At 48.2% G+C, this 25531-nt stretch overlaps 1 protein-coding gene across 1 annotated transcript in view; it reads right to left on the minus strand.

The window, feature by feature from the left end:
• The window catches only part of PLB1 (phospholipase B1), a 202450-nt gene extending 177785 nt beyond the window's left edge, over positions 1–24665 (minus strand). Inside the window, exons 1-3 of the mRNA XM_040347863.1 lie at positions 24581–24665; positions 22748–22802; positions 22601–22652 (exon numbers count right to left, since the gene is read on the minus strand). Coding sequence (XP_040203797.1) covers positions 22601–22652; positions 22748–22802; positions 24581–24665 — 192 coding nt within the window. The remainder of the gene's footprint in view (positions 1–22600; positions 22653–22747; positions 22803–24580) is intronic.
• Positions 24666–25531: the final 866 nt, after the last annotated feature.

Below are 25531 nucleotides of genomic sequence, written 5' to 3' on the forward strand. Positions count from 1 at the left end.
CCGCTAGGTGGCGCTTCCGTCGATTTCAGCGAGGAAAATGCAAATTAGGTAGATACGCCGATTCACAAACGTACGTCCGCCCGGCGCATTTTTTACGTCGTTTACGTTAGGCTTTTTCCGGCGTAAAGTTACCCCTGGGTCTATGAGGCGCAGCCAATGTTAAGTATGGCCGTTGTTCCCGTGACGAAATGTGAATTTTTTACGTCGTTTGCGTAAGTCGTTCGCGAATAGGGCTGGACGTAATTTACGTTCACGTCGAAAGCATGACGATTTGCCGACGTCATTTGGAGCATGCGCACTGGGATATGTCCACGGACGGCGCATGCGCCGTTCTTTAAAAACGTTAAAAACGTGGGGTCACTACTATTTTACATAGTACACGCCCCCAACCAGCCTATTTTGAATTAGGCGGGCTTACGGCGGCCCAGTTACACTGCGATGCCGTAAGTTTAAGCGCAAGTTCTATGTGAATACACAACTTGCTGCTCAAACTTACGGCGGCGTAGTGTATCTGAGATACGCTATGTCCGCCTAAAGATAGGCGATTCTACCTGAATCTGGCCCCTTATGTCCACTGTGTCTGGGCGCCGGTGTCAAGTCGACTTGATTCTGAGCATGCGCGGGTTTGGAACCGATGCTTTTGCGTACTAACCATCAGTTTGGACCGATCGGTCGGCCGTCCATCAGTCCGATTTAAAAGCAAGTTCTAAAACTTTGGTCTGAAGGACAAAAGTCCGATGGGGCATACACACGGTAGGTTTGGACTGATGAAACTGAACTTCAGTCCGTTTTCATCAGTTTGGACTGATCGTGTGTACAGGGCCTCAGAGGCATGACCTTTTAGGCCAGACTTGCCGTCTTTTAGCTCAGAAGACACAATCAATATTATCATAGATAGAAACACAGAAAACCTTGGCCCGGATTCAGATAGCAGTTACGCCGTCGTATCTCTGAGTTGCGGCGTCGTATCTATGCGCCTGATTCATAGAATCAGTTACGCATAGATTTCCCTAAGATCCGACCGGCGTAAGTCTCTTACACCGTCGTATCTTAGTTGCATATTTATGCTGGCCGCTAGGTGGCGCTTCCGTCGATTTACGCGAGGAATATGCAAATTAGGTAGATACGCCGATTCAGAAACGTACGTCCGCCCGGCGCATTTTTTTACGTCGTTTGCGTTTGGCTTTTTCCGGCGTAAAGTTACTCCTGCTATATGAGGGGTATCCTATGTTAAGTATGGACGTCGTTCCCGCGTCGAATTGTGAAAATTTTACGTCGTTTGCGTAAGTCGTTCTCGAATAGGGCTGTACGTAAGTTACGTTCACGTCTAAAGCATTGACGATTTGCGGAGTAATTTTGAGCATGCGCACTGGGATTCGTTCACGAACGGCGCATGCGCCGTTAGTAAAAAACGTCAAATACGTGGGGTCACAATTAATTTAGATAAAACACGCCCAGGGGCGGACTGACCATTCGGTCATTCGGTCATTGCCCGAGGGCCCCGTGGTGGGGGGGGGCCCGGGCTGGCTCAGTCCGTCCCTGGAGGTGCCCGCAGCAGCGTCAGCTTCTACACAATTAAAAAAACGGAGTCTGTACTCTGTACCCCCGAGATGCCTTGTATAAGAGGCTCGCTCGGGAGTTATGAGCTTCCCAGGATGGATGGCTCATCAGAGCCGTGAGCCGTGCGTGTGGGGATGTACAGTGACAGGCGCTCCGGCCACCTCTCTCCCCTGTGCTTCAGCTGAGGGGGCGGGGCCATAAGTCACTGCCTCGGAGGACTGCATGTGAAGGAGCTGCTGCTGCTGGACTGGAGAGGCAGAGCACACTGAATTGCACAGACACAGGAACGAATGGCATTCACAATGACCTGCCTTGTGTTGTGTGCAGATTAGCAGGTCAGTGTGATAAATAATGAAAGCCCTGTGATTGCAGTGACAGTGTCTAATCTGTGTTATAAGAGCCATGCCTATGCTGATTGTTTCTTTACCTTCTTGTCCTGTGCTGTGTCTGTGCTTATTTACCAGGTAGCAGGTCATGTCAGGGGCTATTCACTAGTGCACATGTTGAGCCATCCATCCCAGTGTCTTGTTGAGATAGTTCCCCTATCGGATAGGTTCCGACCTCGACTGCGCAGGCGCTGCACTTGCGCAGTCGGAGGCTACCAAAATCTCCAAGCCCGAAGAGCTGTTTGTTAGCTGTAAACAGAGCATATGCAATGAACACTGCGCTCGCTCCCGACCCAATGCTTGGTGCTGGTTACACACGCCCCCAGTTTGTTGATATTCTCAATATGACATCCACCCCTTTGACAAAAGCACTGGCCATCGAGTGGAGGAGCCGTGTATAACCAGCCCCAAGCATCGGGTCGGGAGCGAGCGCATTGCGCATGCTCCATTTACAGCGGACAAACAGCTATTCAGCCTCGGAGATTTCCGTAGACTCTGACTGAGCATGCACAGTTGAGGTCGGAAACTATCAGATAGAGGAACCATATCGTCAGGACACCGGCCAGCTCATACCTCCCGACCCCCTCATATACAACAGCCACATCAACCTAGCTAATGGGATTTAATGGTTCAAGGCACTGCTTTCTCGGGGGTACAGACTCAGTTTTTTTTTATTGTGTATGATAAGCTGCCACTGTTGCGGGCACCTCCAGTGGCGGACTGAGCCGGCCCGGGCCCTGCCACCACGGTGCCCTCGGGCAGTTACCGACTGACTGGTCAATCCGCCCCTGCACACTGATATCTGGTACACTGAATGCCACTCAGTGTGTAGATATCAGTGTTATATATAGGGAATAGCACTTAGACCTGGTTCACATTGAAGCAATTTACCATGCGATTTGACATGTCAAATCGCATGGCAATGGCACTAACCAAATCGGTGCGATGCCCCATTTGTGGCGCCGATTCCCAAAAGTAGTTTCTGTACAACTTTTGGCGACTTCTTGGTGCAATTTCCATAGACATCTGTGCAGCAACCCTCACAGATGTCTCTGAAATCACCCGCCAAATTCGCACTGATATGCGGGTATGAAATCATGCGAGTTTAGCTGAACTGTCTCGCACAATTTCATTCCCGCTGTCAGTGCGAACCTGGACTAAAGCTGATTCACACCTATGGCATTTTTTGTGCATTTTGCAGATTTGCACAACAATCCATTTAACATGGTTTCCTATGGAACACGTTCTGTAGTGCAAATCTGCAAAATGCAAAAAGCACTAAAAATGCCATAGGTGTGAATCCAGCCTAAGTGAGTGTTATTCCCTATATATATTCCTTATGTAGCGGGGGCAATTTTTGCTATTAAGAATGCTCAGATCTGAAGTGGTAGAATTGATAGTCTTATAATGTAAATAAGCGTCTGATGCCATCTACTGGCGAAGAAATGGAACGGCGTGTTCAAGGTTTGTTTTTTTCAGAACATCCAGAAGGGATATGAATAATTACCCAGAAACACTCAGGGCTGCAAGGCATGCTGGGAAGATATAAAAGACCTTGTGTGGCCATTTTTAGCTCTCTCGGCCTCGGGACCCACATCCTGGAGGAATCCTTTCACAGTGTGTTTGGTGGAGTTCTGGCCTACCTCGTGCGGAAGCAAGCCATCGGTATCCAGGCAAGTGTTGGAGGGTTCCCGATCGTCTCTGAAAGTGGGAACTGGACAACCAGACGAGTGCAGAGACCAGGTGGAGGCCGTGTGTGGTGAGAGCATCCAGTCATCTGGGCCTCGTGTGGTGAGAGGGCTCGGGCCCAAAGCTTTGTACTGTTTACACACACACACACTTAGACTGCCGGGGAGTGCTGCTGGGACCGTTAGTTCCACGCTGCCAGTGTGTTTCCCTAAGCCACATGTGCCAGGACCTGAAAGCCTTAATCAACTGCTTGATGGCCGGCCATTGAATATTGTGTATTAACCAGGAAAGAGTGCGCAGTCACCCTCCACGTTTAATCCGCAGTCCCTGTTTGCATCAAACTACTATTAAAATACCTGTGGATTACAAATTGAGTTCACATTGCTAGCGAAGAAAGAAGATCAAGGACTAATACTACTACATTTTATTGGCAAGGCCTTGCAGCGCTGTTACTGTTAGACAGATACTGTCATAGGGAAGTTACTGAGGGATTACCCGTTATGGTTGTGTTTTATTCTGTTGGGTGTTGCGTGGCGCATACTGTGTGGTTGTGTACTGGAAGTGGGAAGGCGCGCAGCTTGAAGTAAGGCCTGCGCGCTAGTCCCACTTGGAGACACCAAAATACCTGCGGCCGTAGGGGGGGTGTAAAGAAATTGTTGCGCACAGCCTTTCGCAATACTGAATGTGCACCACTTATGTTCCGATTGTGTATTACAACAACTGTTTTAGTAAAGTCAATGATTATTTAAGTTTAACTTGTGTCTAAACGGTTCCTTTGTCGCTCATAAACTATTGTGTCAGTTTGCACCACAGCTGTGACCAGGGGAGTGAGACCCAGAATACTGGGGGGGTAATAAAGCAGAGTGCAGGCCCAAAACAATTAGCCGCTCCTTCGGGGGTAAGCGCTACACGTGGGGGCTCGTCCGGGATCCTGTACCTCTGCAAATAAAACCCATCCCTGGTATCAGCATGGATCCTATTACAGTGGCTCGGTGGTGTGGAACTGAAGGCGCCCGTTCCGAAGCGAGCGTAGTCATCGCCCTCCCGGGAGAAACCTGGGATAGTGAGCAGATCAAAAAGGTTGTGAAGGCACTGTCCCCAAATAGAAAGGCCTGGGTGATCGCCATCAGACCAGACTGTGAAACCTCCCACACCTATGCCCTATTGGAGTGGAGGACGGAAGTTCCGGAGAACTTCAGGGGTCCGAGTGTACAGCTAGCTGGAGGAACCAAGTTATACCTGACACATCCAGAAGGGTCTGGTCAGAGCACTGCCAACTCTAGCCTTGTAAAGCCAACGGCGCTGGGATTTGATCAGAAAACAACCCCAGCCCATACCAGTTCAAGACCCCCTCAAGGGAAGGTAAAACCTGTATATGGAAAGTACAGGGGAGGTTCTCAGTCAGAGCAGCAGCTATCTGACCTGAAACGGCAGTGCCGCACCATACAGGAAAGGTTCAAGGAGGCCTCTGGTGTGATCGCAGGACACATTGAAGAGCTAAGTGTCTCGTGCAAAGATTCAAATAACAGTAAGCTAAGCTCGAGGTCTGCCTCAGTTCCCTCGAGACGTACCAAAAATCGCCTACCTGAAGTGACGATCCGGAAGGATTTTAAAATCGAAGGACGGATAGGGGAAAAAGACCAAGGGGGAAGCCTGTCCTATACAAATCTCTTACATCAGGTGGAGCTGGGACTTCAGAAGGGCTATCATGAATCTGAGATCACAGAGGCCGTAGTCAACGCCATTAGCCCGGATCTGAGCATCAGAAGGATGTTGGAGATGAAGAATGGGTTAACTCTGACACAGCTCAGGAGGATATTAAAAAGTTACTATAAGGAGGAAGATGCTGCGGAATTGTATTATCAACTAATAAATATGGCACAAGACACCCAGGAGACCCCGCAGAATTTCCTGTTCAGGGCCATCGCTCTGAAGGATCGCTTGTTGTCCGCCTCCCGAGAAGAAGACTCGGATGGACATCTTGGGCCAGAAGTAATCCAGAAGAAGTTCTTGAGGTCTGTGGCTACAGGACTGAGGAGTGACTATGTTAAATTCCAGTTGCGACAGTACCTGGATGATCCTTCCACCTCAGATGAGGTGCTCATTGAAGAGACCAATGAGGCGGCCCGGATGGAAACAGAGGGAGAGAAGAAGCAAGGGAAAGCTCAGTCCAGTATCACCGCAAGGATCAGATGGCATAACGCTGATGTCTCACAGAGCTCCCCGGAGACTAGTGTTTTGACAGCAACCGCTGATGATATGCCCCGTTCTGAACTAGGAAAGCTATTTCAAGTGCAGAAGGAAATACTGGAGATGATGACTTTGTTGACCGCTAGGCCAGAGGGCCCACAGAGGCAGAAGGCCCCACCGGACCCCGCAGTCACTCAAATTGAGAGACCGGTGAGGTCAAAGACCTGTTTCAACTGTGGAGGAGTGGGACATTACCGCCAAGTGTGTCCAAGCCCGCCGAAGACAGAAGCAAGGGCCCAGAAGCCGGCGGAAAACTCCAGAGGGCCCCAGTGAAGGAGTCAGCTGGGCGCCCGGTCACAATAGTAAACTCCAAACAACCATACGCCGTCCCGGTCCCTAGTGACCCCCGGGGGTCGAAGTTGGAAAAACACCCCCGGAAGAAGGGTGTAAAGGTACGAACCACCAAACAGACTAACCTTGCCACCCCACGTGGATTCCCCCCTGAATTAGTGGGGCCCTCTCCCATTGTCCCTATCCAAGTGGAAGGAATCTATACCAAAGCCCTGCTGGATACTGGAGCTCAAGTAACTCTCCTTTACAGGGACTTCTATGAGAAGCACCTCAGGCACCTGCCTCTCCAGAAGCTGGAGGAACTGGAGATATGGGGTCTAGGAACTCAGAATTTCCCATATGACGGTTTCCTGCCTATTAAGCTCACCTTCGACCCAAGCGTGGCCGGGGAGGCTGAAGTCTTCGATGCTCTGGCAGTAGTATGCCCCCGCCCACCAGGGGCGGACAAGAGTTCCATCATTATTGGGACCAACACCAACCTAGTCCGGAGACTCTTGACACCACTTATGCAGAAGCAGGACACTTCAGCCATAAAAATACACCCCATACTGACCCAGGTGTATCAGAACTTACTGCATGAGCAGAGGGCCCCAGCCGAAGGAGTGGGAAGAGTCTGGCGTTTGGATAGACGAGAAAAGGTGATACAGCCTGGTGAGGTGGTCTGCCTGCGAGCTTCTGTCAAGCTCACTTGGGAACAACCAGGACCTTTCATCGTCCTTGAGACGGACAGGAAACAGGGGAACAACGAGTTGGAGATAGTCCCCGAATTGCTACCAACTAAATTACTGAAGAGAAAAAGAGGGAAAGTCTCCGTCAGCGTCCGGAACACCACAACATCCCCAGTGAAGATGCCGGCTAGAGTGTTGTTAGGGGAAGTGCAGCCAGCAACCCCAGTTCCTCCGTATGAAATGCTGAAAGAACAAGGAGAGGAGATCCCTCTGGGAGAATTCTTCCCAAAAAACACCCCCCTGTCACCCGAATGGATGGAGAGAGCAAAGACCCAGCTACTAAAATGGAGGATGGCTTTCTCAAAAAACGAGTTCGATGTGGGGCTGGCCAAAAGTGCTGAACACAAGATCCGGCTGGAAGAGGACAAACCTTTCCGGGAAAGGGTCAGGCGGATTCCACTGGGAGACCTGGAAGATTTGCGAGAGCAACTGGCTGAGCTGAAGAGAACAGGCATCATCCGGGAGTCTCGGAGCCCCTATGCCTCCCCGATAGTGGTAGTGAGAAAGAAGAATGGGTCGTTACGGCTGTGCATTGACTACAGGACACTGAATCGGAGGACCATTCCCGACCAATACACCACCCCCAGAATAGAAGATGCCTTACAGAGCTTGTCGGGGGCGAAGTGGTTCAGTGTGCTGGACCTGAAGAGTGGGTACTACCAGATTCCCATGCACCCTGAAGATAGGGAGAAGACAGCTTTCATTACCCCGGTGGGGTTTTTTGAATTTAACCGCATGCCACAAGGCTTGTCGGGGGCCCCGGCCACCTTCCAGAGGTTGATGGAGAAGACTGTAGGTGATATGAATTTAATTGAAGTGCTGGTATACCTGGATGATGTGATAGTGTTCGGCAGAACACTGGAAGAGCACGAAGAGCGCCTGGAGAAAGTCTTGAGTAGACTCCATGAAGAGGGCCTGAAGCTTTCGATGGAAAAGTGCAAATTTTACCAGTCATCAGTGAGTTATCTGGGTCACATAGTGTCCGCGGAAGGAGTGGCCACGGACCCGCAGAAGCTGGATGCTGTCACCTCATGGCCCCGGCCAACAAATGTGACTGAACTCAGGTCTTTTCTGGGATTCTGCTCCTACTATCGCAGATTTGTTGAAGGGTTCGCCAAGATAGCTCACCCACTCACTGAACTATTAAAGAACCAAGAGGGGGCTGGGTCGGACCCTGATGGACCTGGGAAGCCTAAGGAGGGTCCCAGGAAGAAGAAAGAGTCGATTGAAGACCAATGGACCACTCAGTGTGAAGAGGCCTTTGTACAGTTGAAGCGGAGCCTCACTACTGCCCCCGTTTTGGCCTACGCAGACCCTGCCAGGCCTTATGAACTGCATGTGGACGCCAGTCGAGATGGACTGGGTGGAGTACTCTACCAGGAGTATGACGGGCACCTACGACCCATTGCCTATGTGAGCCGAAGTTTGACACCCGCTGAAAGGAATTACCCAACTCACAAACTTGAGTTCCTGGCTTTGAAGTGGGCAGTAGTGGACAAACTGAGAGACTACCTATATGGCGCAGAATTTGTGATCAAGACAGATAACAATCCTCTCACCTACCTACTCACCACAGCAAAATTAGATGCTACAGGGCATAGGTGGCTGGCTGCACTCTCTGGATTCACCTTCAGTCTAAAATACCGTCCAGGGGTCGGAAATCGGGACGCTGATGCATTATCCAGAAGGCCCCACTACGATTGGAACTCGCCGGAAGGTTGGACCCAACTTACCCCTGAAGGTGTGAGGGCTCTTTGTGAAGGAGCAGAACAACCAGCGAAGGGTGGAGCCAGGGCTGAGGAGGTAGGAGTGTCCGCTGTGGGAGTGCCTAGGGGCTACTGTAATGTCACTCAAGTGGTGGATGAGGGTTTGCCTAAACTGTCCAGGAAGGACCTCCGAAGAGATCAGCAAGAAGATCCCCTCTGTAGCCTTGTGTCGGAGGCCTTGGAGACTCAACATTCTGATCTACTCCTACAGAGCGCCAAGAAGGAAGCTCGCCTGTTATGCAAGGAGTGGAGTCGGTTACAGCTGAAACAAGGAGTGGTGTACAGGAGGGCCCCCTCTGAAGATCTGGAGGAGAAGTGGCAGTTGTTCCTGCCGGAGAAACATAGGGAAAGAGTTCTGATTGCTCTGCATGACCACCATGGCCACTTGGGATCGGAAAGGACCCTTCAATTAGTGAGAGACAGGTTTTACTGGCCATACATGCGATCTGAAGTGGAGAATTACTGTCGCTCTTGTCTCAGGTGCATACAAAGGAAGTCTTTACCTCAGAGAGCCGCCCCAATGGGCCATATGGAAAGCCACGGACCCATGGATCTAGTATGTATAGACTTCTTGTGTGTGGAATCCGATCTCAGTGGGCAAGGAAATATTTTGGTAGTCACGGACCATTTCACCAGATATGCTCAGGCCTTTCCAGCCAGGGATCAACAAGCGCCTACTGTGGCAAAGATCTTGGTGGAGAAATTCTTCATCCATTACGGCCTGCCTCAGCGGATCCATTCAGATCAAGGAAGGGATTTTGAGAGCACCCTCATTAGGCAGCTACTGGACTTGCTGGATATAAAAAAATCTAGGACTACCCCCTATCACCCACAAGGGGATCCACAACCCGAAAGATTCAATAGAACTCTCCTCAACATGTTAGGAACACTGGCCTCGGAGCAGAAACAACAGTGGAGTAAACACATTGCAGCCATGGTACATGCTTATAACAGCACCGTGAGTGATGCCACAGGATATTCACCCTATCGCCTAATGTTTGGTCGGGAAGCTCGTTTGCCGGTGGATCTGGCGTTTGGTACTTCTTTAGACCACACTTCGGAGGCCTCTCATCGAGGATATGTGGGCAGATTACGGAAGAGTTTGAAGGCCGCATATGAGAAAGTTCGGGCCACCTCAGATGCGAGGGGACGCAGGAATAAGAGGAACTTTGACCTCAGAGTGCGGATCCAAGACCTGCAACCTGGAGACCGAGTGCTATTGAGAAATCTGGGTGTACCAGGAAAACACAAGTTGGCTGATCGCTGGAAGTCACAGCCATTCATCATATGCAGGCGCCTCCCGGGATTACCGGTATACGAAATCAGACCAGAAGGGAGTACTGGACCACTGAAGGTATGGCATCGGAATCACCTTCTGCCCTTAACAGAAGCAGTCAGGAAAACTCCACGACGGGAACTATCGCCTATGGCTGAGCCTCGACCTGTAACTAGGTCTCAGTCAGGATCCCTGGCCACAGAAGGTAGTGAGAAAGAGGATGGGATGGAGATAAGCTGGTTGTGGTCGCCTGAGATGCCGGAAACTGATACTAATTGCTTACCTCATGAGCAGGAGACAGACACTGTGACTTTGAGACCTGAGGCCCCGGAATTTGTGCCGCAAAGTGGGCATTCTGAGGATCACTCACCCGCTGACACTGAGGTGCAAGAGTGTGAGGCAGAAGAAGAGACAGCGCCTACTCCTAAAAGACAAAGAGTCAAGAGGGAAGTTCATGCGCCTAAGAAACTGACTTATGATATTCTGGGCGAATGTTCTGAACAGGCCTGGCTTGCCCCCAAAAGAATTCCTGATATGCCTGGTCTCCTTACTGTAAACCTAGAAGGAGAGAACCCCAACTCACCCCTGGACACATCTGTACCAGACACTGCGGTGTCACCTGAGAGTGCACAGAACAGCCTCCCATCTTATGAAAAGTGGTGGGAGGCTCCTCTGTCTGTATTGAGCAGCCGCATAGAGGCAAAAATGTGCAGTAGAGTTAAAAATGTCTTTGGGGACCAAAGATTCAAAGTGGGGGGAGTATGTAGCGGGGGCAATTTTTGCTATTAAGAATGCTCAGATCTGAAGTGGTAGAATTGATAGTCTTATAATGTAAATAAGCGTCTGATGCCATCTACTGGCGAAGAAATGGAACGGCGTGTTCAAGGTTTGTTTTTTTCAGAACATCCAGAAGGGATATGAATAATTACCCAGAAACACTCAGGGCTGCAAGGCATGCTGGGAAGATATAAAAGACCTTGTGTGGCCATTTTTAGCTCTCTCGGCCTCGGGACCCACATCCTGGAGGAATCCTTTCACAGTGTGTTTGGTGGAGTTCTGGCCTACCTCGTGCGGAAGCAAGCCATCGGTATCCAGGCAAGTGTTGGAGGGTTCCCGATCGTCTCTGAAAGTGGGAACTGGACAACCAGACGAGTGCAGAGACCAGGTGGAGGCCGTGTGTGGTGAGAGCATCCAGTCATCTGGGCCTCGTGTGGTGAGAGGGCTCGGGCCCAAAGCTTTGTACTGTTTACACACACACACACTTAGACTGCCGGGGAGTGCTGCTGGGACCGTTAGTTCCACGCTGCCAGTGTGTTTCCCTAAGCCACATGTGCCAGGACCTGAAAGCCTTAATCAACTGCTTGATGGCCGGCCATTGAATATTGTGTATTAACCAGGAAAGAGTGCGCAGTCACCCTCCACGTTTAATCCGCAGTCCCTGTTTGCATCAAACTACTATTAAAATACCTGTGGATTACAAATTGAGTTCACATTGCTAGCGAAGAAAGAAGATCAAGGACTAATACTACTACATTTTATTGGCAAGGCCTTGCAGCGCTGTTACTGTTAGACAGATACTGTCATAGGGAAGTTACTGAGGGATTACCCGTTATGGTTGTGTTTTATTCTGTTGGGTGTTGCGTGGCGCATACTGTGTGGTTGTGTACTGGAAGTGGGAAGGCGCGCAGCTTGAAGTAAGGCCTGCGCGCTAGTCCCACTTGGAGACACCAAAATACCTGCGGCCGTAGGGGGGGTGTAAAGAAATTGTTGCGCACAGCCTTTCGCAATACTGAATGTGCACCACTTATGTTCCGATTGTGTATTACAACAACTGTTTTAGTAAAGTCAATGATTATTTAAGTTTAACTTGTGTCTAAACGGTTCCTTTGTCGCTCATAAACTATTGTGTCAGTTTGCACCACAGCTGTGACCAGGGGAGTGAGACCCAGAATACTGGGGGGGTAATAAAGCAGAGTGCAGGCCCAAAACAATTAGCCGCTCCTTCGGGGGTAAGCGCTACACTTACATTGGTGATCAGTGGGAAGAATGTCCCTTACATTGGTGATCAGTGAGAAGAATGTTCCTTACATTGGTGATCAGTGAGAAGAATGTCCCTTACATTGGTGATCAGTGAGAAGAATGTCCCTTACATTGGTGATCAGTGAGAAGAATGTTCCTTACATTGGTGATCAGTGAGAAGAATGTTCCTTACATTGGTGATCAGTGGGAAGAATGTTCCTTACATTGGTGATCAGTGGGAAGAATGTCCCTTACATTGGTGATCAGTGAGAAGAATGTCCCTTACATTGGTGATCAGTGAGAAGAATGTTCCTTACATTGGTGATCAGTGGGAAGAATGTTCCTTACATTGGTGATCAGTGAGAAGAATGTCCCTTACATTGGTGATCAGTGAGAAGAATGTCCCTTACATTGGTGATCAGTGAGAAGAATGTTCCTTACATTGGTGATCAGTGGGAAGAATGTTCCTTACATTGGTGATCAGTGGAAAGAATGCTCCTTACATTGGTGATCAGTGAGAAGAATGTCCCTTACATTGGTGATCAGTGGGAAGAATGTCCCTTACATTGGTGATCAGTGAGAAGAATGTCCCTTACATTGGTGATCAGTGGGAAGAATGTCCCTTACATTGGTGATCAGTGAGAAGAATGCTCCTTACATTGGTGATCAGTGAGAAGAATGTTCCTTACATTGGTGATCGGTGAGAAGAATGTCCCTTACATTGGTGATCAGGGGGAAGAATGTCCCTTACATTGGTGATCAGTGGGAAGAATGTTCCTTACATTGGTGATCGGTGAGAAGAATGTTCCTTACATTGGTGATCGGTGAGAAGAATGTTCCTTACATTGGTGATCAGTGGGAAGAATGTTCCTTACATTGGTGATCAGTGGGAAGAATGTCCCTTACATTGGTGATCAGTGAGAAGAATGTCCCTTACATTGGTGGTCAGTGAGAAGAATGTCCCTTACATTGGTGATCAGTGGGAAGAATGTCCCTTACATTGCTGATCAGTGGGAAGAATGTTCCTTACATTGGTGATCGGTGAGAAGAATGTTCCTTACATTGGTGATCGGTGAGAAGAATGTTCCTTACATTGGTGATCAGTGGGAAGAATGTTCCTTACATTGGTGATCGGTGAGAAGAATGTTCCTTACATTGGTGATCAGTGGGAAGAATGTTCCTTACATTGGTGATCGGTGAGAAGAATGTTCCTTACATTGGTGATCGGTGAGAAGAATGTTCCTTACATTGGTGATCAGTGGGAAGAATGTTCCTTACATTGGTGATCAGTGGGAAGAATGTTCCTTACATTGGTGATCAGTGAGAAGAATGTTCCTTACATTGGTGATCAGTGGGAAGAATGTTCCTTACATTGGTGATCAGTGGGAAGAATGCTCCTTACATTGGTGATCAGTGAGAAGAATGTTCCTTACATTGGTGATCAGTGAGAAGAATGTCCCTTACATTGGTGATCAGTGGGAAGAATGTCCCTTACATTGGTGATCAGTGGGAAGAATGTTCCTTATAGGGGTGCAACGGATCAAAAAACTCACGGATCGGATCGATCCTCGGATCAGGAGTCACGGATCGGATCATTTTCGGATCAGCAAAAAAAAAAAAAAAAGGGTCAGTTTTTTCATTGGTCCAAAAAAAAAAAAAAAAAAAAAAAATTATATATATATATATATATATATATATATATATATATATATATATATATATATATATATATATATATATATATATATATATATATATATAATAAAATATATTTTTTTTTGGACCAATTAAAAAAAGGAACCTTTTTTTTTTTTTTTGCTGATCCGAAAAAAGAGCACAATAGCAATTCACAGGGGGGTGGATTAAAGAGGAAGCAGGTGAGGCTGTTTGGGACTTAAAGTACAATCTTGATGTTTTTACAGCAATATATATATATATATATATATATATATATATATATATATATATATTATATATATATATATATATATATATTGCTGTAAAAACATCAAGATTGTACTTTAAGTCCCAAACAGCCTCACCTGCTTCCTCTTTAATCCACCCCCCTGTGAATTGCTATTGTGCTCTTTTTTCCCCCTTTCCCCCCCCTCCTCTCACACCAGTGCTTCACTGCTAACATTCCCATTGAGCTTGCTAGAGCCCAGTGCACAGCGTGACACGCCTCCCCGGGGAGGCGTGTCACGCTGGGCTCTGGCAAGCAGACTGGCCGCCGCTCCGGAGCTAGGCCGAAGCCGGGGACTTTCCTAGGCCTAGGCTCCGGAGCGCTCCGCGGATCGCGGGGTGTGCCGATCCGAACGGGGTGGCCCGTTCGGATCACGGATCGGTGACGATCCGTTACACCCCTAGTTCCTTACATTGGTGATCAGTGAGAAGAATGTCCCTTACATTGGTGATCAGTGGGAAGAATGTCCCTTACATTGGTGATCGGTGAGAAGAATGTCCCTTACATTGGTGATCAGGGGGAAGAATGTCCCTTACATTGGTGATCAGTGAGAAGAATGTCCTTACATTGGTGATCAGTGGGAAGAATGTTCCTTACATTGGTGATCGGTGAGAAGAATGTTCCTTACATTGGTGATCGGTGAGAAGAATGTTCCTTACATTGGTGATCAGTGGGAAGAATGTCCCTTACATTGGTGATCAGTGGGAAGAATGTTCCTTACATTGGTGATCAGTGGGAAGAATGTCCCTTACATTGGTGATCAGTGAGAAGAATGTCCCTTACATTGGTGATCAGTGAGAAGAATGTCCCTTACATTGGTGATCAGTGGGAAGAATGTCCCTTACATTGGTGATCAGTGGGAAGAATGTTCCTTACATTGGTGATCAGTGGGAAGAATGTTCCTTACATTGGTGATCAGTGGGAAGAATGTCCCTTACATTGGTGATCAGTGAGAAGAATGTCCCTTACATTGGTGATCAGTGAGAAGAATGTCCCTTACATTGGTGATCAGTGGGAAGAAGGAGGAGGACACACCCAAGGAGCTCTCTGAGAGATCCAACCTTTTTCAAGCCTGGGCCTTGCCTGCTAGCTTGGCCCAGGAATAATGCCTGATCCTGGGGGAGGCCCCGGGACGGATCCCCCTGATGATACGGGGCCTAGTGAGGAGGAGGTGGAGGATCTGTCTGTAGATCCAGGCCCTGCTGTGGATGCAAATGTCTTCAGTCAGAAGAGCATTGATCGTTTTAGGGCGATTGGAAGAGCTGAAGAAAAACTTAAAGTTTTGAAGGCTGAACACAAATCTTTTAAAATCAAGTATTTCCAGGCCTGGAGTAAAAATCGTTTGGCCATGAAGCCTGAGTTGCAGGAATTGGAGGAAAAGGTAAAGGAACAATCTTTATTATTGGAAAAGCTGAAAGATAAAAGTGGAGAAAAGTTTGATAATGAGAGGAGATTTGCCAGCCAGACAGCAAGTTCCAGGGACCAGCGAGAGCCTCAGATAATGGATGACGCGGGTCCATCTGCCTCTGCACCTCTTCCTCCATGTCAGGGCTTGGAATCGCCGATGGCAACCAGCCAGGGGGTTGAGAGTGAGCATGGCACCCTGAAATGTATCCAGGAGATGGAGTCACCCCTGAGAGCAAACAAGCCTGCTAATACAGAAGTCCCTGAAGCCAAGCCAGTACAGGTGGAGAAATGTCAGCACACCTCACTGTCTTCCAACATGTCTGCCCAACCTGCTGTGGTGGACGGTGTCCTGACTGAGGAGCAGAAAGGGAAGGCCTTGTGCAGAGTGCTGCCTGGAGTTTCTGCTGGGACCTGTAGTTCCTCTGTACAAGGTATGCCTGTTACCAGCAATGAGATTGCCTCACCTGAGCCTCCCTGTGGTGGGGGAGGGGATCAGCATATTGCACCATGTGCAGTGGAAGAAGCAATGGAGGTTTCACCTGCTGCAGTATCAGACCAGCCTGCACTATCCCCTGATGACAACCCTGTCCTGACAGAAGAGAACCGACCAGCTGAAGCTTCTACAAGCACAGCAGTGGGAACTGACACTGCTAGGAAGACTGCAGGAACTGTGAATATTCCAGCAAGTACTAAGAATGACAGTAATGATAAAACAATGGATGTGGTGGGTGGTGAAGGGGTTAATACTGCTGGGAAAAATAAAAATGACATTCCTCCCCCTGCTCAGCAGAGGAAAGACTCACCGATTGTTCAGACCAAATCTGTGCAATCGATATCTGCTGCAAATGTGTCAGATGGTTCAAAACAAACCAATGGTTTATCTGCTGGGAGTTACGCGTCGGTTTTGGGGAGTCGCACCAAGGAGAGTGGGGGGAATGGTGCAAATGTTGGTGGTCACAATTTGGGGGGTTTTAGTGGGGGGATGGTTGGTGGGTATAAGCGGAGAAATGTGGTCCAGTTGAAGTGGGAGGGGGAGGGGACCCCACCAGTAAGGGGGAGGGTGGCAGAGTTGATCCTGGAAATGGGGTTCAAAGTCGCAGACATTTTTGCTTTGATTTGTCCCGTTGGGAGTTGGGAATTTGATTTGTCCTTTGTAAAGCCTGAGGGTCTGGATTTATTTTGGGAACGTTTTAGGGGGCGCAGGGACCTTCCGCAGTGGAATGGTTGGATGCCAAAGGTGGTTTCCAGGCAGCCTCTAATAAAATCAGTGACGATCCTCGTGCGTAACGAATCCATCCCAGAGGCTGATTTGTTAGTATGGTTACGCCGCTATGGTGAAGTCCTCGCTCCACTGCGGAAGGTCCTTGATCAGCATGGGATATGGACAGGGGCCTGGACAGTGTCACTAAAATTGGGGGTGCAGGGAAATGTTGTTCAACATCTGCCCTGTTCAGCCTTTCTGGGGAGGGACAGGCTGACCATTTTTTACCAGGGTCAGCCTAAGGTGTGCAATAAATGTGGTGACAAGGGCCATTTTGCCTCCACCTGCACCCGCAAGAAATGTTCTTTGTGCCAGGAGCTTGGCCATTTGGCTAAAGACTGTACTGACATTCGGTGCAATTTGTGCCAAAAACTTGGTCACCCGTACAGTCAATGCCCGGAGGCATTACATAACCTGCCAGGGTTGGAGGCTGAGCTGCAGAGGCTGGATAAGGAGGATGAGGCCACTGAAACTCTTGTTGTCCCTCCTGTGTCTGTGACATCTGTTTCTGTTCCCCCTAGTGATGTGGTCCCTGAGTCTGTCCCTCCTGTGTCTGTGACATCTGTTTCTGTTCCCCTTAGTGATGTGGTCCCTGAGTCTGTCCCTTCTGTGTCTGTGACATCTGTTTCTGTTCCCCCTAGAGATGTGGTCCCTAAATCTGTCCCTCTTGTCCCTAATCCATCTATTCGTAGATCCTCCAGACTGGCGGAGGCTGCTGGGGGGGCAGGTTTAGCGGATCTTCCCACTCAGCCTCCAGTCCCTGTCCCTCGGCAGCGCAAACGTGGTCAGGGGAATGTGGGGGTGCTGGATGGGGGTGGGGCTGATGGAAGGGTGTCCATACCCCATGTCTCACATTCCGTTGATGGGGATTCGGATGAGGAGGGGTGGGAGAAGATTAGAAGGAAGAAAAAAATGAAGAGAAAGACAAGAAAACCGGTCGTCTCTTCCTCAGAGTCGGATCCAAGTGGGGTTCCCCTTGGTAACACCTTTTCTGTGTTGTCGGGTGACAAGATGTCTTTGTCTTCCTCTTTTTCATCTATGGATGAGGGGGAGTCACGTAGTTTGAAGAGAGCGGTTTCTGGTGATGAGAGTGTGGTGAAGGTCAAGAAACGACTACCCCAATCATCCTGATGGCAGTTCCCCCTCCGATAAAGGTGGCGACCATTAATGTCGCCAGCATTAAATCTGCAAGAGCTCGTGATATGGCCTTATTTTTGCTCAGCGAGTTTGATGCTGAGATTTTATTTTTGCAAGAGACCTGGCTCCATACTTTGGCCGATGTCCATCTGGCAAAAAGGGAGTGGAGATGCGGTCCCTCCTTTTGGTCTCTTGCGGCTGAGCCCTGCAGCGGAGTTGCGGTACTTTTTGAAACCGATATGGTAACGTGCCGGCGGGTAATTGAGGTAGAAATAGGTGGATGTGTGGTGTTGGACGTTTCTTAGAAGGGCTGCATGCATAATGGGTGCGGGTTTGTTTCTTGACCTTGCAGGTTTGTCTGGTGTAGTGGTGTGAGTTGTATTAAGATTTATTTTCCTGGTGATTACATGATTTTTGCTTTGCTGTAAAGTCTTTTGTTTGAGAGCAGATTTGCTATATTTATTTTCCTTTATGTAAATATGTGTATATTTATGTATATCTTATAGTGATTTTATGCTTTTTGTTTGCAAGACTTTTAATAAACAAAATTGGGAAGAATGTTCCTTACATTGGTGATCAGTGGGAAGAATGTTCCTTACATTGGTGATCGGTGAGAAGAATGTCCCTTACATTGGTGATCAGTGGGAAGAATGTCCCTTACATTGGTGATCAGTGGGAAGAATGTCCCTTACATTGGTGATCAGTGAGAAGAATGTCCCTTACATTGGTGATCAGTGGGAAGAATGTTCCTTACATTGGTGATCAGTGAGAAGAATGTCCCTTACATTGGTGATCAGTGAGAAGAATGTCCCTTACATTGGTGATCAGTGGGAAGAATGTCCCTTACATTGGTGATCAGTGAGAAGAATGTCCCTTACATTGGTGATCAGTGGGAAGAATGTTCCTTACATTGGTGATCAGTGGGAAGAATGTCCCTTACATTGGTGATCAGTGAGAAGAATGTCCCTTACATTGGTGATCGGTGAGAAGAATGTCCCTTACATTGGTGATCAGTGGGAAGAATGTCCCTTACATTGGTGATCAGTGGGAAGAATGTCCCTTACATTGGTGATCAGTGGGAAGAATGTCCCTTACATTGGTGATCAGTGGGAAGAATGTCCCTTACATTGGTGATCAGTGGGAAGAATGTCCCTTACATTGGTGATCAGTGGGAAGAATGCCCCTTACATTGGTGATCAGTGAGAAGAATGTCCCTTACATTGGTGATCAGTGAAAAGAATGTTCCTTACATTGGTGATCAGTGAGAAGAATGTTCCTTACATTGGTGATCGGTGAGAAGAATGTCCCTTACATTGGTGATCAGTGGGAAGAATGTCCCTTACATTGGTGATCAGTGGGAAGAATGTCCCTTACATTGGTGATCAGTGGGAAGAATGTCCCTTACATTGGTGATCAGTGAGAAGAATGTCCCTTACATTGGTGATCGGTGAGAAGAATGTCCCTTACATTGGTGATCGGTGGGAAGAATGTCCCTTACATTGGTGATCAGTGGGAAGAATGTCCCTTACATTGGTGATCAGTGAGAAGAATGTCCCTTACATTGGTGATCAGTGGGAAGAATGTTCCTTACATTGGAGGTCAGTGGGAAGAATGTCCCTTACATTGGTGATCAGTGAGAAGAATGTCCCTTACATTGGTGATCAGTGAGAAGAATGTCCTTACATTGGTGATCAGTGAGAAGAATGTCCTTACATTGGTGATCAGTGAGAAGAATGTTCCTTACATTGGTGATCAGTGAGAAGAATGTCCTTACATTGGTGATCAGTGAGAAGAATGTCCTTACATTGGTGATCAGTGAGAAGAATGTTCCTTACATTGGTGATCAGTGAGAAGAATGTCCCTTACATTGGTGATCAGTGAGAAGAATGTTCCTTACATTGGTGATCAGTGGGAAGAATGTCCCTTACATTGGTGATCAGTGAGAAGAATGTTCCTTACATTGGTGATCAGTGAGAAGAATGTCCCTTACATTGGTGATCAGTGAGAAGAATGAATGTGGGTGGGGACACATGGGCGGAGACACAGGGGGCCCCATGATCTCCTTTTGCCCGGGGGCCCCATGAACTGTCAGTCCGCCCCTGAACACGCCCACATCATCCACATTTGAATTAGGCGGGCATACGCCGGACCACATACGTTACGCCGCCGTAACTTAGGGCGCAAGTTCTTTCTGAATACGGAATTTGCGCCCTAATTTACGGCGGCGTAACGTATCTGAGCTACGTTACGCCTGCCGAGAGATACTCCAATGTATCTGAATCCGGGCCAAGGTGTGTAGGCACATCAGATCATCAGACCATCAGACCATCAGACTTCAGTCCGTTTTCATCGGATGGACTGATCGTGTGTACAGGGCCTGAGTCACCTAGGCTGTGTAAGGATTAGATAATTAGCTCATGTTAATTAGGTTTCTGGTTACAGTTTGTATTGTCCTCCTTGGGCCAGATTCACGTAGCTCAGCGGATCTATAGATCCGCTCGATCTACGTGAATTAAGATCCGCTCCCGCAAGTTTAAGAGGCAAGTGGCTAATTCACAAACCACTTACCTCCAAACTTGCGGCGGCGGATCCTAAATCCCCCGTCGGAATTCAAATTCCGCGGCTAGGGGGAGTGTCATATTTAAATCAGGCGCGTTCCCGCGCCGATTTAAATGCGCAGGCGCCGTCCGCGAAATTTCCCGGCGTGCATTGCTCCCACTGACGTCGCTAGGACGTCAGTGGTTTTGACGCTTACGTAAACGACGTCCGTCCGTATTCGAGAACGACTTACTCAAACGACGTTAAAAAATTCAAATTCGACGCGGGAACGCCGGCTATACTTAACATTGGCTGCGCCTGATAAAAGAAAGGGTAAGTATACGACGGGTACGCCGCTACGGAAACGTCGTAAGAAGACTGCGTCGGGTCCGCGTACGTTCGTAAATTTGCGTATCTCGCTGATTTACATATTATTTATCATAAATCAGCGGGAACGCCCCCGGCGCCATTTTTAAATTTAAAAATAGATCCGACAGTGTAACACAGTGTAACACTGTCACATCTTAGCCCTATCTATGCGTATCTGATTCTATGAACCAGGCGCATAGATAGGACCAGTGTAAGTCAGAGATACGATGGGGGATCAGGAGATATCAGGAGATAATACACCGGAGTATCTCTACGTGAATCTGGCCCCTTGTGTATATATTTGTGTGAGATCTCAAATAAAGAGCCTTTTCCTGATGTGCTCCAAGACTGGTGTTGTGTGGTGATTGGGGGGGGGGCTAAAGAGTCTTGGACGGTGCTGGTAACAGTGACCCCACCTTTGGTAGACATGTAGCCGAGAGTCTCCCCTTCAAATGTGGGTAGTTTGGAGGTCCTAGCACCAAAGGCCGGAGTGTACCTAGCGTGACCGGTAACTTCCCGGTAAAAGGTCCCAGAAACTCCAAATTCTCGATACGCTCCGGTTGCTATTCAGGAATAGTGTTGAGCAGAATACGCCATATTCGATTTCGCGATATATCACGAATATATAGCCGAATATTCGAGATATATTCGCTAAATTCGAATATTCGTGATATTTTATCGAAATGAAATGTTTGCGAAATTTCGCTATTGCGAATGCGAAAATAATTGCGAAATTTCGACAACTGCGGTAGGAGCACTCTGATTGGCTCAGAATATTTGTGATATTTTATCGAAATTTCGCAAAATGCGAATGCGAAATTGATTGCGGAATTTCGACAACTGCGGTAGGAGCCCTCTGATTGGCTCATTATGAAATCGAATATTCCTGATATTTTATCGAAATTTCGCAAAATACGAATGCGATATTTATTGCGGAATTTCGACAACTGCGGTAGGAGCACTCTGATTGGCTCATTATGAAATCGAATATTCCTGATATTTTATCGAAATTTCGCAAAATACGAATGCGATATTTATTGCGGAATTTCGACAACTGCGGTAGGAGCACTCTGATTGGCTCTGATGCAAAAGAAGGGCAGATAAAATATTCGCGCAATATTCCTATTGCCGAATAATCGCATTGCGATTTTTCGGCAATATAAAATGATCGCTTCAGCTACTCGGCCCAGTGTCTCTAATCATACCAGCAATGCTTTTAGACGTCGATGGAGATCTCTAGGATGTGATCTGTTCTAAAAATAAAATTGAAAAAATCCGAATATTCGGAATAGCGAATATTGACCGCGAAATTCGAGATATTCGCGAATACTCGAATATGCCATATTCGAGCCGAATATTCGCAATACGAATATTCGTGAGCAACACTATTCAGGAAGATGCTCCCCAAGTTTGAAGTCGATAGCACGTTCCGTTCGAAAGTTATAGCCCAAAAACCGATATCGAAAAATAAGTCGCTACCAGTTACGGTTCGGGAGAACTGGCCGTCCAAAGTTGGGTGTTTTGGGACTTCAGCCTGGATGTGGCATAAATCAGTTTTGGTAGACCCCATCGGTTTTTGGGCTATAACTTTTGAACGGAACGTGCTACCGACTTCAAACTTGGGGCGCATCATGCGACTTACTTTCTTCGCCACACTGTAGCCCCATATGTCCTGAACCGAGCAAGCCATGTTTGGGGTCCAGCGGACCGATGGCCGTGGAGATATCGCGTCTCAAGCTGACCGTGTTTCCCCATAGACTCCCATGTTAAACGGTCCATTTTGGAGGCACGGTACCGGCCAGCCTTTGGTGCCAGTGAGTGGTTCTGGACAGGAAGCATTGACGGCGGACAAAGTTCTGTTTGCGGGTTGGTCGCCGTATCAAACATGCAACAATTTTAAATTTTTTCAATAAATTAACAAGATAAGCTAATCCAAAATCGCCCCGCCCATCACACTTACCGGCTCCTGCCTGAGAGTTTGCACCAAGTCCTTGGCCTCGTCCACCAGGTTCCTGCAACCCACAAACACAAAGACGTTTTTAGAAGGTTTACGAGATCCGGCAGATCGATGCGCTCTAAGAACGCGCGTTCCTGTCTGAATACTCACTTCTGTGACACCGGCGACACGTTGGAGACCGAGTTATACAATTTTTGTCCGACGTCTGCCAAAGAGGAACACAATGAACATTTTCATACAATAAATGCCGCCATTGGCCAGATGCTTACACATTGAGGTTCCTCCGGGGTGTACTAACTTTTACATTGAGTCATTTTATAGTTGATAAAAAGGAAAGAAGCCGATCCTGGCAAATGATATTTCACCGAGCATAGGTGTGCGCAGCCTGTAGCATTAGGGTGTGCACCTGAAAGCTCAAAAACACCGTACCGATCTCTCACTGTGTTCATTCGGAAAGGGAAGGGACCGGTAAATGACATTACCCCTTCCCCCACTCATCCTGAAATATCATGTGTGTGTGTGCCCACTGCAGTAGCCTATGGGAGAGGAGGGAAGCCAGACATACTGTTGGAGGGGGCACCGGGCAGCAGGGGGAATCTTCACTGCAGGGGGTGATTAGGGTGTGCCTGGGCACACCTGGCACACCCTGTGCGCACGCCTATGTCACCAAGATCAACATTAGGAGATCTCACCGGGGGGCGTCCCTGTAAGGGTCGCAGGGGTTGCAATTGCAAGCCAGCACCATGCTCCTGTGTGGCCCCCTGAACACTTGGATAGGAGGGGTGGTGGCAGGGCCGCCATCAGGGGGGTACAGGCAGTACACCTGTAAGGGGTCCGGAGGCCCACAGGGCCCCAGATGGCAACTATTTTTTAAATATATTTTTATTTTATTTTTTATTAAAGGGACTTTTTTTTTTTTTTTTTTTTTTTGGTCTGTAGGTCCCCAAGGCCCTGAATGACAACCCCCCCCCCTTTTTTTATTTATTTTTTATTAAAAAAAATAAAAAAATTCTAATATATTTTAATTTTATTTTTTATTAAAGGGCCAATTTTTTTTTAGGGGTACGGGGGTCCCCAGGGGCCCGGAGATCCCCAGGGCCCCGGATGAAAACACCCCTTTTTTTTATAACATTTTTTTTTTTTTTTTATATTATTTTATTTCTTTATTTATTTTTTATTTTTTGTTACATATATATATATTTTATTAAAGGGCTCAGAGGCCCCCAGGGCCCCGGATTGCTACCCCCTTTTTATATATATATTATTCTTTATTTCTCCTTTTTTTTTTTGTAAAGGCCCCCCCCGCTTCTCAATTCACGGCAGGCCCCCCCCCCCCCCCCCCGCGCGCTTCTCAATTTCAGGCCCGGAGATCCCCAGGGCCCCGGATGGCAACCCCCCTTTTTTTATATAATGTTTTAATTTTTTTTATATTATTTTATTTATTTTTTATTTATTTTTTTACATATATATATGTATATATTTTATTAAAGGGCTCAGAGGCCCCCAGGGCCCCATGTGGCAAACCCCCCCCCCTTTTTTTATTAATGTTTATTTTATTTTTATATATATATATATATATATATATATATATATATATATATTTTTTTTTTTATTAAAGGGTCCAGAGGTCCCCAGAGCCCCGGATTGCTACCCCCTTTTTTTATATATATTTTCCTTTATTTCTCCTTTTTTTTTGTAAAGGCCCCCCCCCCCCTCCGCTTCTCAATTCGCGGCAGCCAATCCCCCCCCCACAGCCCCTGAATATCCGCTTCTCCTCCTCTTCCTCCTGCAGGCATTGAGCAGCTGCAGGGGAAGGGGGTCGGTTCCTAGCTTCGAAATGAGGAAGCAGCGTCCTCTCTGCAGAGGTCTGACACACCCCATAGCACGAGTTCTGCAATCGTCAGGGAGACATAGCATGGGGGGGAGGGGCTACTTTCCTCTAGCGGCCTGAGATACGAAGCAACGCAGCAGAACTCTACTCACATGACTCGGTGAGCTGGCTGGCTCGTAGGAGGGTCTCTTCCAACCTGGTGATAATAATAGAAGAAAGCACCGATAAGGAACCCATTCATTCCGATCACCCCCCCACAATTCCTCCGAATCTGACACCAATCATATGATAGGATCACGCGTGTCATAGGACTCCGCCCCCCCAGCTTACCTCGCATACTTGCTCTTGTTAAGGCCGTCACCCGACTTCTGTGGAACACAAAGATACAAGCAGTGGCGTCACTAGGGTTGGTGTCACCCGGTGCGGTAAAACATGGTGTCACCCCCCCTCTGTCTAGGCTGCCCAGCACCAAGCAGGCAGCGCACGGGCACAGGGCGCACCCCAAACCAGCCCCTGTAAATGATAGTATAGGGCAGTATAGTGGCAGGTTAGGGTGGTATAGTGGCAGGTTGGTGTAGTGGGGTGGTATAGGACAGGTTAAGGTGGTATAGGGCATGTTGGGGTGATATAGGGTAGTTTGGGGTGGTATAGGGCAAGTTAGGGTGGTACAGGGCAGGTTGGGGTGGTATAGTGCAAGTTAGGGTGGCATAGGGCAAGTTGGGATGGCATGGGAAAGGTTGGGGTGGTACAGGGCAAGTTAGGGTGGCATTGGGCAGGTTGGGGTGGTATAGGGCAAGTTAGGGTGGCATAGGGCAGATTGGGGTGGTATAGGGTAAGTTAGGGTGGCACAGGGCAAGTTGGGGTGGCATGGGAAAGTTTGGGGTGGTACAGGGAAGGCAGGGGTGGTACAGGGCAGGCTGGGGTGGTACAGGGCAGGCTGGGGTGGTACAGGGCTGTTTGGGGGGTACAGGGCAGGCTGGGGTGGTATAGGGCTGTTGGGGGTGGTACAGGGCAGGCTGGGGTGGTATAGGGCTGTTTAGGGTGGTACATGGCAGGCTGGGGTGATACAGGGCAGGCTGGGGTGATACAGGGCAGGCTGGGGT

This window comes from Rana temporaria, chromosome 4, assembly GCF_905171775.1.
Source record: "Rana temporaria chromosome 4, aRanTem1.1, whole genome shotgun sequence".
Classification (NCBI taxonomy): domain Eukaryota; kingdom Metazoa; phylum Chordata; class Amphibia; order Anura; family Ranidae; genus Rana; species Rana temporaria.